This window comes from Cicer arietinum, chromosome 1 (genome assembly GCF_000331145.2).
Source record: "Cicer arietinum cultivar CDC Frontier isolate Library 1 chromosome 1, Cicar.CDCFrontier_v2.0, whole genome shotgun sequence".
In the NCBI taxonomy this organism is placed as follows: Eukaryota; Viridiplantae; Streptophyta; class Magnoliopsida; order Fabales; family Fabaceae; genus Cicer; species Cicer arietinum.
In genome coordinates, this window is record NC_021160.2 from 7,892,488 (window position 1) to 7,907,124 (window position 14,637).

Below are 14,637 nucleotides of genomic sequence, written 5' to 3' on the forward strand. Positions count from 1 at the left end.
ATAATTTTGTGTCCATTATGGTGTTTGCGATGAAGCATTCATATCAACAAAGGGAAGATTAAAAGCATAAAAGATATACTTATAGAGTCATGTTTGCTTAGTTTAATCAAATCCAACAACAATTTGTTAAAAGAGTAAAATTAATTTGAGGTGTTATATTTACAATTTCAACAAGGTAAAATATTTTCCAGTCAATGAGCTTCGACGCAAACCTTGGTATTACAGTGAATTGGCGATGGAGCACATATCATGTACAAAAAATAGATCTTTAAAAACAAACACTAAGAAAATGTTGTAAGGGCCTCGTAAAATATTATAATTAAATGTCTATTGATGTATTTTTTTATACTTATGAAACCTTTTATTAGTTGTCCATAATTGTTTTTAGGGTTAAATACTTAAAATAGAATAATATTTTTTTGGAAGTTTAAAAAAATTGTTTTTTATGAAACCTTTTATTAGTTGTCCATAATTGTTTTTAGGGTTAAATACTTAAAATAGAATAATATTTTTTTGGAAGTTTAAAAACCTTGTTTTACGTACCACAAAAAAAAAAAAAAAAAAAAACCGTAGGCTTTAAGGTGATTGTTTATTAGTTTTGGATTTTTTACTTACACAAATTTTTTTTAACTAAAAATAATATGTATCCATTCAAATTAAAGAGAATACATCAACTAAAAACAACATAAATATATACATATATATTTAAAATTAAAAAAAAAATCTACAAATAAATTCACAGCATTTAAATTCAATAGCATAAAACAAAAACAAAATACTTTATAATCTTTGGAACGTGGTATGGTATGGTATGGTATGGTATCCTATCACCAACAAAATACTATTATTTGCTCATATGTTTGACTTGCTCTCTCACTCACTAACGACAAACCATTCCATGTGGTATATTTGTCCGAGTAATCATATGGAATCAATTTCTTTTGGACAACACCATTTTAATATTCATTTTTCAAACACATATTTATTAGCAATTGAATTATTGCACTTCCATTAAATAAATAAAAATCACATTAGCGTGGTATCATTCATTCATGTGAATTTGAAAGACTGGGACATAGTCAACCATCGAAGCTGGAAAGGACATGTGTTTATTAGTATTACTTTCTCAGCTGCTATTTGCTTCCAAAGACAAAATATTACTTTATATATCACCATATCTATAGAATCTTTCAAATAATATGGTAAATATTCGTCAATTATTAACTGTTTGGTATTGAACGGTTGGAACGACTATATAAAATAGATATGTACAAGAACGGCAAGTTAATGCAATACCATATACATATACACAAAAATTCACCTATACTAGTTTAAGTTTCTTATTTAGGCTTTTAAATTAGTTTATTTTGATTTCATCCTTCAAGTTATATTCTATGTGAACAGTTAATCTTTTATCTCAATTTTAATAATAAATATTTCAATTAAAAATTTCTGATCATTTAAAACTCTATTAAATACTACAACAATTTGTCTTTCATATTAACTATTCAAAAAAAATATTTATCAAATCTTATAAACGATTTTTTTTTTCTTTATAGCAATTTAAACTCACGTATAGACTTAAAAACAAAATAATAAATGTCTATCTACATGATTAATGTATTTAACTTCTTTCACATGCAAAATAATCTAAAAAGTTAACTTATTACGATGTTTCGATTAAATTTCATTAAATATAGTAATTCGAGAGAAAAAAAATTAAAGTTAAGGAAATGCATGCGTAATTTAATATGTTTTAAAAAATAATGATACAAAAAAAAATTTAATCTAAAAGATCGAATAAAAAATTTAAACGAAAATTGAACTAAATTTAAAGGATTAAACATATTTTTATATATCTTTCTATTTTCTTTATTAAAAAAAATTAATGTGAGGAGGGAAGAAATCGTTCCTTCTATTATGCTTAGATAATAAAAGGCAAAGTTTCATAAAAGGCAAAACTTCGCAACCACAGAAGGTGCAAGTTCTAAACCTTGCGAGATTGTATCATTGCGACAACAAGATAGTCTAACTCAATAAATAGGGATATAAATCCCAATAATGAAGGCCAATTATAAGCCATTGGACTAATCTCCAAAGCTGAATCAAGGAAAACATGTACTAACCATATTAGAACCTTAGAGAGAGGAGTGCAAGGAAAACTCCAAGGTTCATAGGACATTTAAAGATGTACAAGATTCTCATATCAACATCATAATTCAAACTCATGTTTTTGTAGATAATTAATTTACTCTTTACATCTCTGAGTCAATATATTTTTAACAAAATAAATTTATTTTAAAATAAATATCATTTACAATTTTAATTTTTTTTTCTATATTACTCTTCAATTATTAATATATACACAACTCAAATAATATTATTATAATTTACATTGATAATAATAAAAAATCTACCAATAATTGGCAGTTTTGATAAAATGACTTATCTCCTTTTTTTAATTATTATATTTTTTAATATGTAAATAAAAATCTTAAATAGCACTCATTATGAGACAGAAGAAATATATTATTTAATGTTAATAGTATAGTCTAATTTTAAAAAGAAGCGACGAAAATACAACTCAACTAAAATATTTTGTAATCAACACGAGAAAAAAAAGATACACGACATTAAAGTCAATTGACAGCGGCAAGAATATCAAAAGATACACGACATTAAAGTCAATTGACAGCGACAAGAATATTGATATATAGGGCTCAGATTAAACCTAAGATTTTCCACTTCCTATGAGTCTAGCCACTAAACTAGTAGATTAAAAAAAAGTTTCATCGATAATGATCTAAAATGTGTTCGATTAAAGGGTGACAAGCAACGCTGGTTCAAGTGGTGAGGAGAACTTATTTTAGCCGAGTCTTGTTTAGTCCACCACTAGGCAGCTGATCATTGTCTGAATCTTTGAAGGAAAACACATCTACATTTAGTTTCCGACGACTCTTCAAACATGATTTGTTACCGGTAAAGAAGACCTGATTGTTTAAAAGAAAACAAATCAACTTTACTACAATGATAATAAGATTAATTAACATATCCAACATTTTCCTTAGAAGAATAATGAATGAAATTTGCCACAAGCTAAAAGGCTAATCTGATAAATAATTCAGCTAAAAAGTGGAATTTCAATGCTAATTACAACAAATATGTATGTATGAACTAACCTATTCCAAACAGAAAGCTGATTAATCATATATAATTTACATAAAAAAGCACACCATGCAATAAACACATACAAGACTAACATCCCCTAACAAGTTAAAAAATATGCAATCTGTCATCTGGTCCTTAAAGATGGCTTTACTTTTGGAACCTTGAAGCTGGAAGTGAACAATTTGGGTGTCTCAAAAGAGGAAATAACTGGGCTTTCTTTCCTCTTCAAGCTTCTTTTCCCCTGCACAACAATAAGATTCATGGAAAGGGAAATGATTAAAATCGTAAGGAACAAATTCATTTTAAATTATAAAAGAAAATATATTTTCGAATATGCATAGGAAGCTATACTGAAGAATAGCATCATCAACTACAGGAACACGAGATAATGTTGAAACTCACTCACTATTAAGGAATAGGCCAAACTGACCATATCAGCTAGGCAAGTGAATGTGGAAAGCATGAATAAGCAAAATTTAACACTGGTTACAAACACATGTTTCGAAGTGTTACAAATTTTAAATGAAAAGTATAAAACATGAACACGCAGCATATACATTAAAACCATGAACAAAAACGAAAATCTATGTTTCCAAAGTGAGTAATAGTCTTTATAGACATAATAAATTTTAGCAGACAGCGTTCTGTGTTCATTATACAAAACAGACATGCTTTATGTGAGTGAAGACTACACAGCATATTCTTGTGAAATTTTTCTCACGAATATTATCTGTATTAGAAGCAAAGATTAATTAATGACACTACCAGTAAAAGGGGATGAGTATGACTGATTCACTGCAGACAATAAGGAAGACAAGCAGATAAAAGCACATGAGATACCTTTTCCGAGAAGTTTGTGGATGTGGAAGCATGTACATCAGAAGTACAAACTTCTTTTTCTTTGTTTAAGGTGGTACTTCTTCTACTTCTGTTGCTCTTAATGATTCCCGAGTCATTAGTTATTGCCGTGAAACAACTTAAAATGGGTTGTTCATTAGGAGTACATACTTCTTTTTCTTTGTTCAAAGTGGTATTTCTTCTACTCCTGTTGCTCTCTGTGATTCCCGAGTCATTGGTTCCTGCAGTGCAACGATTTAAAACAGGTTTAACTTGGTTGTTCTTGAACTTTCTTAAAGATTCCAACTCCACCGAGAGTCCTGATATTTCCTTGTTTAATCTTTTTGCTTCCTCCTCCATATCAGCCACTTTACTTTCTAACTCTGATACTCTACCATCCTTTTTATTATTATCAGATTGCAGTTGCTCCATGCTGGAAATAAGAATGCTTATCTTCTCATTTGCCTTTTCTACTTCGTCTTGTTTACTCCTCAATTTATTAGCATAGTCAGTCTCCATTATTTTAAATTGATTCCAAACAAAATTCTTTTCTGCCAAGAGAGCTAATAGCTCAGAATTTTTTTCCGAAGCAAGCTTCTCACATTCATCTTTTAACTGTCTCAATTCATCATTGATTTCACCGGGACACTTCTCTTTCTCTGAAGTGTTGCAAGAAGACTTGCTCCCACTACTTGCGGTTCCTTTCCTCCTCTTGTCAGTATCTTTGAGTACTGTTACTTGGCCCTGCTATAAAGTAAGACTTCTCAGCATAATGAGTTATGACTAATGAAATGCATAAAAAATATCAGAAAGCTAACATACTTCTCCTTTCGAGGATTTATGAGAAAGGTATTCGAATCCAGCCTTAAAATCCTCCAAATCATCCTTTGTACTATCTGGAATAAAAAAGATAAATAAATATGAAGCCAACAAATATAGTTATAATAAATAATTTCAACACAACAAATAGTTTAAAAGCTGAATAAAAAACATTAAAAATAAAATGTATAGCACAAGCTACCAGTGATTCTCGTCTGTGGGGATAGAGTTGAAGAGTTTCTATAAAAAGGACAACTTATGTGCAGTACGATAGGCCCTTGTGCTACGGTTCGCCTATAAAAAACTAAAACGTGCACTTTCACTCTCTCGGAAGCAACTCTCATAGATGCCAATATCTCTATCCTTTGATACAAACCACAAAAAATAAACCATCACAGCAATCAGACATTTATCAATTTGATGTAGCCCCCAACAACTCATCTTCACTTTTGTCTCATCAAACAACATCAACTGCCGAGAAGGGTGTTATGACTTGGGATTAGATTGCAAATCATGGAGAGTCAAAAGGGGAGGGAATGGGGTGCTGGCTCTTGAGAAGAAATGACAGAGGAGATGGGTAGGGAATGCCTTTATAGGAGTGAAAGAATGAGGGATGCTTCTGTTAATGGCGGTGGGATAAAAGAGGCCACAAGCAAGGCTGAATGTTAAGAGTCGTTGATGAATGCTGGTAGGGTGTGCAACATTGAATGGAGAGTGGAAATGTGTAATGGTTTGAAGGCAGCAGGTGAGATGATCGCATGGATGTTCTGCAAGGTCGCAATAGAGACACGTGCACGGTGCACTAATAATGTGTGATGGTGGCAGCGTTCATTCTTGTGAATTTGTTACTGGGAATTGGGTAACGGTGTTGAAACGTTTATCCTGAATTTTAAGTCCACGTGTTATTATTTGATAAGGTACTGCACCTAAGTCTTGCCCTTTCAGAAGTGGATCAAACAATGAGGTATTTTACCACCAAAGCCATCTCTTACAATGCATCCTACCTACCAAGTTACTAACATTAGGGAAATGCAAATATCTAGAAGCATGTTACAAGAGTCAGTAGGGTGTCTTCAATAGAAGACCTATCAATGACTATTCGAAGATTAATACGAGATTTCACCTTCTAAGACCTATCAATGACTATTCGAAGATTAATACGAGATTTCACCTTCTAAGCTTAAGTCTTAGAGTCATTGGTCACATAAATCCATCTCAAAGCATTTCAAAATTCAAATAAAAAAAATCATCACTATTTTATGAAACAGTCGAACAAGAATAACAACAAGGACTGTGAACAACACACATTCCAACCAGTTTTCTGTTTCTTCAAAAAAGTTTCCAACTTTTCTATAAAAATATTAAAACAACGCATTCAACAGAAGTGAAAATGAAAATTGTCATTAAAAGTAAGGTGAATGCTACAATGGTACCTCGGAATGGTCCTCTTAGTCGTTACGCATGAGATAATGACGTGAACAAAGTCAGTTTGATAAAACTAAAAGAAAAATAAATGCATCCCTCAAAAACTCGACTAGTTAAACCGACACCAATCATGTCAGCGTCTCAGGTGTAACAGCAGGGAGAGTTGTTAATGTATACTTACTTTCGAGAAGAGTCAGGATCGTAGTTAAAATTTCAAGTAATTTTTAAGCACGGTATAAGTAAAATCAATTAAAAGTAAAAGTAAAAGTGAAAAAACTTAACATAACATTAACAGGGTCTAAAGCCAAGAAAGAAACCAACAAACCTATTTCATCTAACAAACATCAAAACACTAACTTTCTTTTCTTTTACCCAAAAAGAAAGAGACCCCCTAAAAAATAACCTATATTAACCAACTAAATTTATCAAAAACAATGAAAAGCCCCAAATAAAAGAAAAAGGAACTAACCCAAAATCCATTTCAAAACAGAAGCCTCTCTATGCTTAGAACCCATCATCAAATCAGCCTTAGCCGATTCAAACAACCGCTTCTTCTCCTCAAAAATCAAAAACATCTTCACCTACAAGACAATTACAAAGAAAACATTAAAAAAAATACTTTTTTAAATTAAAAAAAAAAACAGTTTGTAGGGGTTTCAAAAGGGAAACCCTAATTTAATTCACCTGAGAGATTTGATCTTTGTAGAGTTTAACATCAGAAGCCCAACGTTCGTTCTGCATTTGCAATCGATCTTCTAGAAACTTCTTTTGGTTAGCGAATGATTGAAGCTGGTTTTGCTGATGCCGCACCATCTGAACCAACAAATTGAACACGTTGCCCCAATTTCGACGCTCCAAAGATTCGGCATTTGAAGGTTGTGGTTTTTTAGATTTGCGCATCGCGGGAATAAGAAGAAGAAGAAGAAGAAGAAAAAGAGAACGAAGGAGGGGTGTGAATTTTTTTAGAAGTGAAGTGAAGCAGTGAAATTGAATAACGAGTTTGCAACGGTCACAGAGAGAGTGATCCAACGAGACAAATTTTTAAAAATAGCTTTTTTTTTTATTACTCAATATAAGCGCGTTTTCGAACGTTGGGTGCAAAAAGTCTTGCAATTGGTGGGCTTTCGAAACTATATTCAAGGTTATTATTTCTATAATAATTCTTTTATTAATTAACTTTTTTTGGACATTTAAATAATACGATTGATTTCTTATTATTTTGAACAAATTAAAGGACATCAACTACTTTATTGAAAATAATAATAATAATGTATTCTTATGAGTGTGTGAGATTATTGAATTTTTAAAATAACGTCGATGTTATTTTTTAATACATGCTTCAACAACTAAGGATGGAAATAAGTCAGATTATATATTAAAAAATTTGAGTTTGATTTACTATTAATTTAGTAGGTATGAGTTGGTCTATGGTGTATAATAGAATTTTTTTTCTCGATTGACTTGAACTTTTTTAAAAGCTTATTTCACATTAAAGTATTTAAAAGGATATTATATATTTTTTTTAAATAGGCTAAACAAGATATTTATATATAAAGAAAACTAATAAAATAATAAATATAAGAAAAATTAATAAAATTATAATCAAATCTAATAAAATTATAACTAGCAAGTCTCCAACAACTTTCCAGGAAAAAAAACAAAGAAATAAAATGAACCAAACTGCAAAAAATTATAAATAAAACAAAAAATGAACCGATAATTAACAATAAACAAAAGACATTGTCATCCTCTGAAACGAAACTTGAACAATTTTTTGACAATGTACACATATCAACCAGCAAAACAAATTCAGAGTACGAGAAAAGAAAAAAAAAATAATATCAAATCTTTAAGGTGAATCGTATCTTTTGTTTATCAACTTTCAAAATAAAATAAAAAATACATATAAGTTAGACATTGGACTAAAGAATACAAAATAAGTAAATTAACAAATTCTTAAAAAAATGTATAAATACTACTTGATATAATATCATATATCAAATAAAAATATTAACTTTTGATTTTTTTTCTTCGCAGTATACTTATGACAAAACCAATCCCCGCTACAAATGAGAGCTTCAACACATTTTTCGTTTAGTTTAGAGCGCAATGCATCAATAATTCTATCTCCACCACTAAATGTGGACTCAAATGGCACAATTGAGATTGGAATAGTTAGTACATCAACGATCATCTTAGACAAGATCTTATATTTCATGTTATTGTTCCTCCACCAATCCAAAGCACTTAAAGATTTAGTTTTAGGAACGTAAATACCTTCATAAAGATAATCTTATAATTCTGATTCTATTGGAGGCACGATTTCATTTTCACGCAAAATGCTCAGAATTTCGTCAAATCCGGTGACGATCGCAACATTCTTTTGGGAGGATGATAAATTCTTACTATCCAAATTAACAACCAAAGACCGAGACTCTTCCAAACATAAAGCTACATACTCATCATATAATTATTCCAATGAGTTTTTGACCTTCTTTATATTCTCATCAACAACTTCTTTAGATTTATATATTAAGAGAAAACATATACGCACCATATGAAATTTGCACCTAGGATCCAAAACACTAGCAATAGCCTTCAACATATTGCACTCCATCCGGTATTTGTCAAACTTTATTTTCATCGGACCTACAATTTCTTTCATAAAGAGATCTTCGTCTTCAACATCCTTATTAACTATTTGTTTAACCTTCCAAGCTTCTGTTAAATGCAAATTTGCAGTTAGATACTCATTATCTACATTTAAAATAGTAGTGATATTGAACACTTCAAAGAATAATAAAGTACAAAAATAAATAGTAGATAACAATTGATCACATGAGTTGCACAATTAAATAGTTCTAACAGCTTACAAACTTTCTCAATTTTGTTCCATTCTTCAAATGAAGGAAAGGGCAAAATCATAATGAGGCTCTCTTTCTTTGTAGGCTACAAAGGCAATCTTAAATTTTAAAGCAGTTGACAACATATTAAAAATTGAATTCCATCTTGTTGGACAATCAATGACGAGTTTCCTTTCTTTTAAGCACTTCTGCTACACCACATCACAAAATGCCTTTAGTTTTGCATCGTTGTGGTTAACATATTTGACATTTTCACGAATATTGAATATGGTATCCTTAATTTTACTAAGGTCTTCTTGCACTAACAAAATCAATATGTGTGCATAACATTGAACGTGAAACAAAGAGCCACCAAGAATTAACTTACTACTTAGAGATAAATCATCTTTGATACATCTTAGCGTGAATCATTGTAAGAAGCATCATCAACAAATACTGAAAAAAATTTATTTTCAATCTCCCAAGTTTTCAAACATTTATATAAAGCATCAGCCACATCAATACTACGCCTCGGAGGGGGCACTTTCACAAAATTCAAAACTTTTTTTTTGAAGATTTCATCCTACATCAATTAAATATCTTGTGATAATCATATATTCAACTACTTGATGGCTAGATTTCCACATATTTATAGTTAAACTAATCTTGCTCGCACTTTCTAAATTTTTCCACAAAAATTTTCTTATCCATCTCAAATAGTGCCAAAAAATCACTTCTTGTTGTTTTTGGAAGCCCCACATCCAAATGTCGTCTTTGACAACACTAAAAGAATATTCATGAACTATGATAACAGTTGCAATTATTTTCCTCATCTTTTCGTTAGAGTATCTAGTACCATGACTAATAAAAGGGTTAATTGACTTCAATGGCTGAAATGGAATGACAATTTGTCTTGTTTCAACTGTTGTCTTCAACTTCTTTTGATTGCAACATTTAGCGTGTCTTTTCAAATGACTAGTGCTTACTCCAAGTCCTCTAGTAGACAATTTTAGTTTAGAATGTATATAAATTGTTTTCTTCACACCTTTAGAGACTTCAACTTCAACAAAATCAGTCCAAACAAGTGATGCTTTTTTTTCCTTTTAAAGAGACCGCGCCTATTTTATGCATTTCTTTACCTTTTTTTTTTATTTACAAATTCACATATATTGTTGTGATCTCATGTTTATTTGACTTACAAAACCTAAAATTAGAACAACTTCAATGGAGTTTCTAAAAGATTTTTATGAGTTTTTACAAAGGTTGGCTTTAATAAAGGAATACAAAGATAAATGAAAAAAAAAAGTTTGGAAATAGTAAATATTGAAATCATACATCTACCATAACTTGAAGTCTTGAACAAATTCAATAGGATTTTTGTTTGATCTGCTTCTTTCAATCAATTATAATTATAAAAAATTAAGGCTTATAAATCTTATATACTAATAATATATATATAAAAATAATAAATAAATAGTATTCATTTTTAAATAAAATCAATTATGCTTATATAATTACAAATGCAGCATGCAATCTAGATGGAAATTGAAAAGAATGGAGAATGACAATTATCAAGTTACATAGTATAATAATTAATACTAATAATAATAAAATGAATTACGGTAATAAAGTTGTGTTAAGTTTCAAAAAACTTTGAAACAAATTTATTGACGCATGGAAGAATAAGGAACAACAAGTCGACAAGGCAATTGATTTTGAAAGGCTTTAAAATAATAAATACTAATATTAATGAAATAATAATAAAAATAACAATGTTAATATATATATATATATATATATATATATATATATATATATATATATTTATATATATATATTTATATCGGTTTAATAAACTTTGAAAAAAATAAATTTAACATTTTTATTAAACAGTCCACGTCATAAGTAAGTAAGACTATAGACCCCCTACGATTACAGACAACTTATTATACTCTCACTCTATCACCCTATCACATATGCTATTTATTAAATTCATGTTGACTCTTAATTATGTGCGTCCGTGATATTTTAGTGACTCATTATTTTCGGACAACCAACAATATCCATATACTAATGTATATATGTCATTAACTTGAAATTGTGTCCAAAACAATGTATTTTTGTGTGAAATGGGAGGATGGTAGAATGTGCAAAAATATGGTTAATTGGACCATATTGACAAATTGGATTTCACTGCACCACAAAAAATCAAACTATTTTAATAATTCATGAATTGAACCACATATTTAAAATAATTCAGTTAACTAAACTTAATTCAGGAACCAGTTTAACAATTTTAAAATTTTTTATTTCTTACAAAAAATTTTGAAATTTATATTTCTTGGAAAAAAAATATAGAAAATATAGAAACTTTTTTTTTTTTTGAAAAAATCAAATCATTTTTTTATTAAAAAAAATTTGAGAAAAAAATCGAAAACTTTTTTTTCTTGAAAACTTTTTCAGGAAAAAATAAAACTTTTTTCTTAAATTTTTTTTTTTATCGAGAATTTTTTATATTTATTTTTCTCGAAAAAACTTTTCTTGAAAAAAATCAAAAAAAATTGTCAATAGATTTTTTTATTGGGAAATTTTTTTACATTTAATTATCAAAAAAAATTTCAAAATTCTTTTTCCGAATAACTATTTTGAAATCGATTTTAACTAAAAACTTGTTCAAAGTATTAAACTAGTTGATATTTATACATCAGTTTTAAACCAGTTCAATCACTGAACTTGATTTAAAAGTAATTTTCAATAACTGAACCAAACCATTAATGTGATACAACACAGGGTAATTTTTACACCATGAACACTCCTACCCCTATGTGCATGATATTCCTCTTTGTCAAATCTTATCAAATGTGGTCAGAGCCCATGTTCATATTTTGTATGCCGAATACTATTTACACCCCTGCTTTTTGCTAATACAGCCCATATTTCGTTTCTTTTTCTTCAAGAACAAGAATACTCATCTAAAGGTAACTTAAACATTGTTTTTAAGAACACTTTACCTGAATGCACCTTACATTTATCTTCCTATGATCATCTTCAGGAAATGGTGTATATTTATTATAGAAGTAATAAAATACACCTCCTTAAGTATACATTCAAATATTCAATCTTAAAAATATGAAACTATGCTTATAGAAACTCAAAAATACACTTACTTATGTATACTTTCTGAATGTCTAAAACCCAAGAGAACTACACCATCAAAAATTGGAAGAGGAAGGGGACTCGGTGAGCGTAGTGGCCGCAATTTATTTTATTTCACTATAATTCTCCGCAATATTAAGGATCGCAACGAAACCATTACCACAACTGCAACTTAAAACCTTGCAATTCACTATATATTATGGAAGATTTGAGTTAATATTATCCAAGAGTTGCAATTGTTCACACCAGTGCACATAAATATCCTTCAGTTGACCATGTAGATTATAATAAACTCACATTTTACAATCTTGATGAAACATATCACTTCACCTACATCCATCTTCACATTCCAAGATGGAAATCATGGAATTACCTAGTATGCACTAGTATATGGCTCTGCATTTTCAACTATTCTCTTCAAAGCATCAGCTCCCATGTATTTGAGAACCTAGGCCCATAAACCACAATTCAATAGTTATATAAATCACGAACTTATACTCAACACTCTAAAACAAAAAATACAAGCATTATATATATCATTAATTGAGCCTCGAAAATTTCATTTTCTTAGAAACTCCAAAAGACATTTGCTACAAAAGAAAGAAAATACGGACAAGATAGAACATCTTAAGTTATACCTCATTTGCATCTTTGAAGAAGGTATTTTCATCTTTCTTTGGCCAGCGTACTTGCCAACACCTGACATTAACAAGGAAAGAAAGAAAATAAGTCAGTAAATACAAAGTACATTATGCAATTTATAAGTAAACCACAAGTGAGCATTTAATCCACAAGCATGAAATCTAGTGAATCTTGATAGAATCACAGAAAAATAGGGATCTGTGAACGTAAAATGATAGATAAAATGGAAATTTATTGATTTATGGAAGAAGGGAAAATTCTGATACAATGTATAACCGAAAGCAAAGCTCCTCCAGAGAAAATAGTATCTCTTAATTCAATGATAATAATAATTATTCATGAGCAATACTCCCCTACCCTCCTTAATTTGTTCTCCTATGTGTAACTGAAATCCCTAGAATTTAATGAGTTTCTCTGCCCTGTCATTAATAGACTGCTTATTCTCTTTTTTACCCTTGCGGACATAAGTTCTCTACACTGCAGATTTGGGTCTTTCACTAGTCTTAAGCCCACTAATTCTATCATTACTGAGAGATGAAAATTGACTTTTTAGTAGTAATTCATCCTCCCAAGTTGTGTCTTCTACAGCTCTTCCTTTCCAACGCACCAGCCATTGTCGCACCAGCTGTCCTTCTTTCATCACTGATCTTACATTCAGCAATTCTTCCGGTTCTTCCCCCTCTTCTGCTTCCATTTCTAACCCGTCTGGTAGTTGAGATTCAGCAGAATAGTCTCCAATAGCTTTCTTGAGTTGTGAAATGTGAAACACTGCATGCAGTCTACTTCCTTCAGGCAGCTTCAACTTGTAGGATGCTGCCCCTATTTTCTTTAGGATCAGAAATGGTCCAAAGTACCGTGGAGCCAGTTTTTGATTAATCCTTCTAGTCACTGTCTGCTGTCTATGGGGCCGGAGCTTCAAAAATACCCACTCACCCACTTCAAATGAATATGCTTTTCTTTTCTTGTCCGCATACCTCTTCATCTGTTCTTGGGCCCTGTTCAAATGATACTTAAGTTGACGTAAGGCCTCATCACGATCAACCAATTCAGCTGCTACCGCTTCAACTTTCGTTTCTCCCTGTAAATATCTAACCACAGTGGGTGGTTTTCTTCCATACACGCCTCAAACGGTGTAGTTCTTGTAGACACATGGAATGTGGTGTTATACCACAATTCAGCCCAATGAATCCATTGCGACCACTCCTTTGGTTGCTCCGATGCAAAACAACGAAGATATGCTTCTAAGCACCGATTCACCACCTCCGTTTGCCCATCAGTCTCCGGATGATATGCTGAACTCATATTCAACATTGTTCCTTGTAAGCAAAACAACTCTTTCCAAAATAGACTCACAAACAGTGGATCACGACCACTGACAATGGATTGTGGCACCCCATGAAGACGCACCACCTCTTTAATAAATATTTCAGCCACCTTCCTTGCAGTATATGGATGTTTTAAGGGAATAAAATGTCCATACTTGGATAATCTATCCACCACTACAAGAATTGCTTCAAACCCCTTCGATTTTGGGAGACCAATGATAAAATCCATTGAAATATCACCCCAAATTTTCTCCGGAATTGAGAGAGGCTGTAACAAACCCATAGGAGAGGACACAACGTACTTTTGACGTTGACACACGTCGCAACTCTGCACAAATTCCATAACTGACTTTCTCATTCCTACCCAATAAAGATTTCCTGCCATCCTTCGATACGTGCGTAGAAAACCTGAGTGGCCACCA

At 30.8% G+C, this 14,637-nt stretch overlaps 2 protein-coding genes and 1 pseudogene across 6 annotated transcripts in view; all 3 read right to left on the reverse strand.

Annotated features, from left to right (window-relative positions):
* Positions 1 to 2,578: 2,578 nt before the first annotated feature.
* On the reverse strand, positions 2,579 to 7,303 carry LOC101509540 (uncharacterized). Of its 3 annotated transcripts, none has more exons than XM_004486440.4 (6): positions 6,934 to 7,303; positions 6,719 to 6,830; positions 4,828 to 4,901; positions 4,009 to 4,749; positions 3,320 to 3,409; positions 2,579 to 2,990 (listed from the first exon to the last, which is right to left on the reverse strand). In XM_004486440.4, exons 1-6 carry the CDS (start codon positions 7,147 to 7,149, stop codon positions 2,862 to 2,864), a joined length of 1,362 nt encoding a protein of 453 aa, XP_004486497.1. In that variant the 5' UTR covers positions 7,150 to 7,303; the 3' UTR covers positions 2,579 to 2,861. The 3 variants fall into 3 exon arrangements, with proteins under 3 accessions (XP_004486497.1, XP_004486496.1, XP_004486498.1); XM_004486439.4 differs by having other exon boundaries at positions 4,009 to 4,752; XM_004486441.4 differs by lacking the exon at positions 2,579 to 2,990 and having other exon boundaries at positions 3,019 to 3,409; positions 4,009 to 4,752; positions 6,934 to 7,299.
* A 936-nt stretch (positions 7,304 to 8,239) lies between these two features.
* Positions 8,240 to 8,866, reverse strand: LOC140920654 (zinc finger BED domain-containing protein RICESLEEPER 2-like; annotated as a pseudogene).
* Positions 8,867 to 12,414: 3,548 nt separating this feature from the next.
* Positions 12,415 to 14,637, reverse strand: part of LOC101510295 (primase homolog protein) — a 9,633-nt gene continuing 7,410 nt past the window's right edge. For 2 of the 3 annotated variants that reach the window (XM_027331464.2, XM_004486442.4), the window contains 2 exons: positions 12,887 to 12,947; positions 12,415 to 12,696 (listed from right to left, as the gene is read on the reverse strand). In XM_027331464.2, the coding sequence (XP_027187265.1) occupies positions 12,622 to 12,696; positions 12,887 to 12,947 (136 nt within the window). In that variant the 3' untranslated portion in view covers positions 12,415 to 12,621. Of the gene's footprint in view, positions 12,697 to 12,886; positions 12,948 to 14,637 lie in introns of those variants that run through there. The other variant, XR_189280.4, reaches the window with a different exon arrangement.

Coding starts and splice junctions, on each gene's coding strand:
- LOC101509540 (XM_004486439.4), bottom strand. CDS start 7,149: ATGCGCAAATCTAAAAAACCACAACCTTCAAATGCCGAATCTTTGGAG. Junction 6,831..6,933: donor ACAAAGATCAAATCTCTCAG/GTGAATTAAATT, acceptor ATTGTCTTGTAG/GTGAAGATGTTTTTGATTTT. Junction 4,753..4,827: donor ATAAATCCTCGAAAGGAGAA/GTATGTTAGCTT, acceptor CTTACTTTATAG/CAGGGCCAAGTAACAGTACT.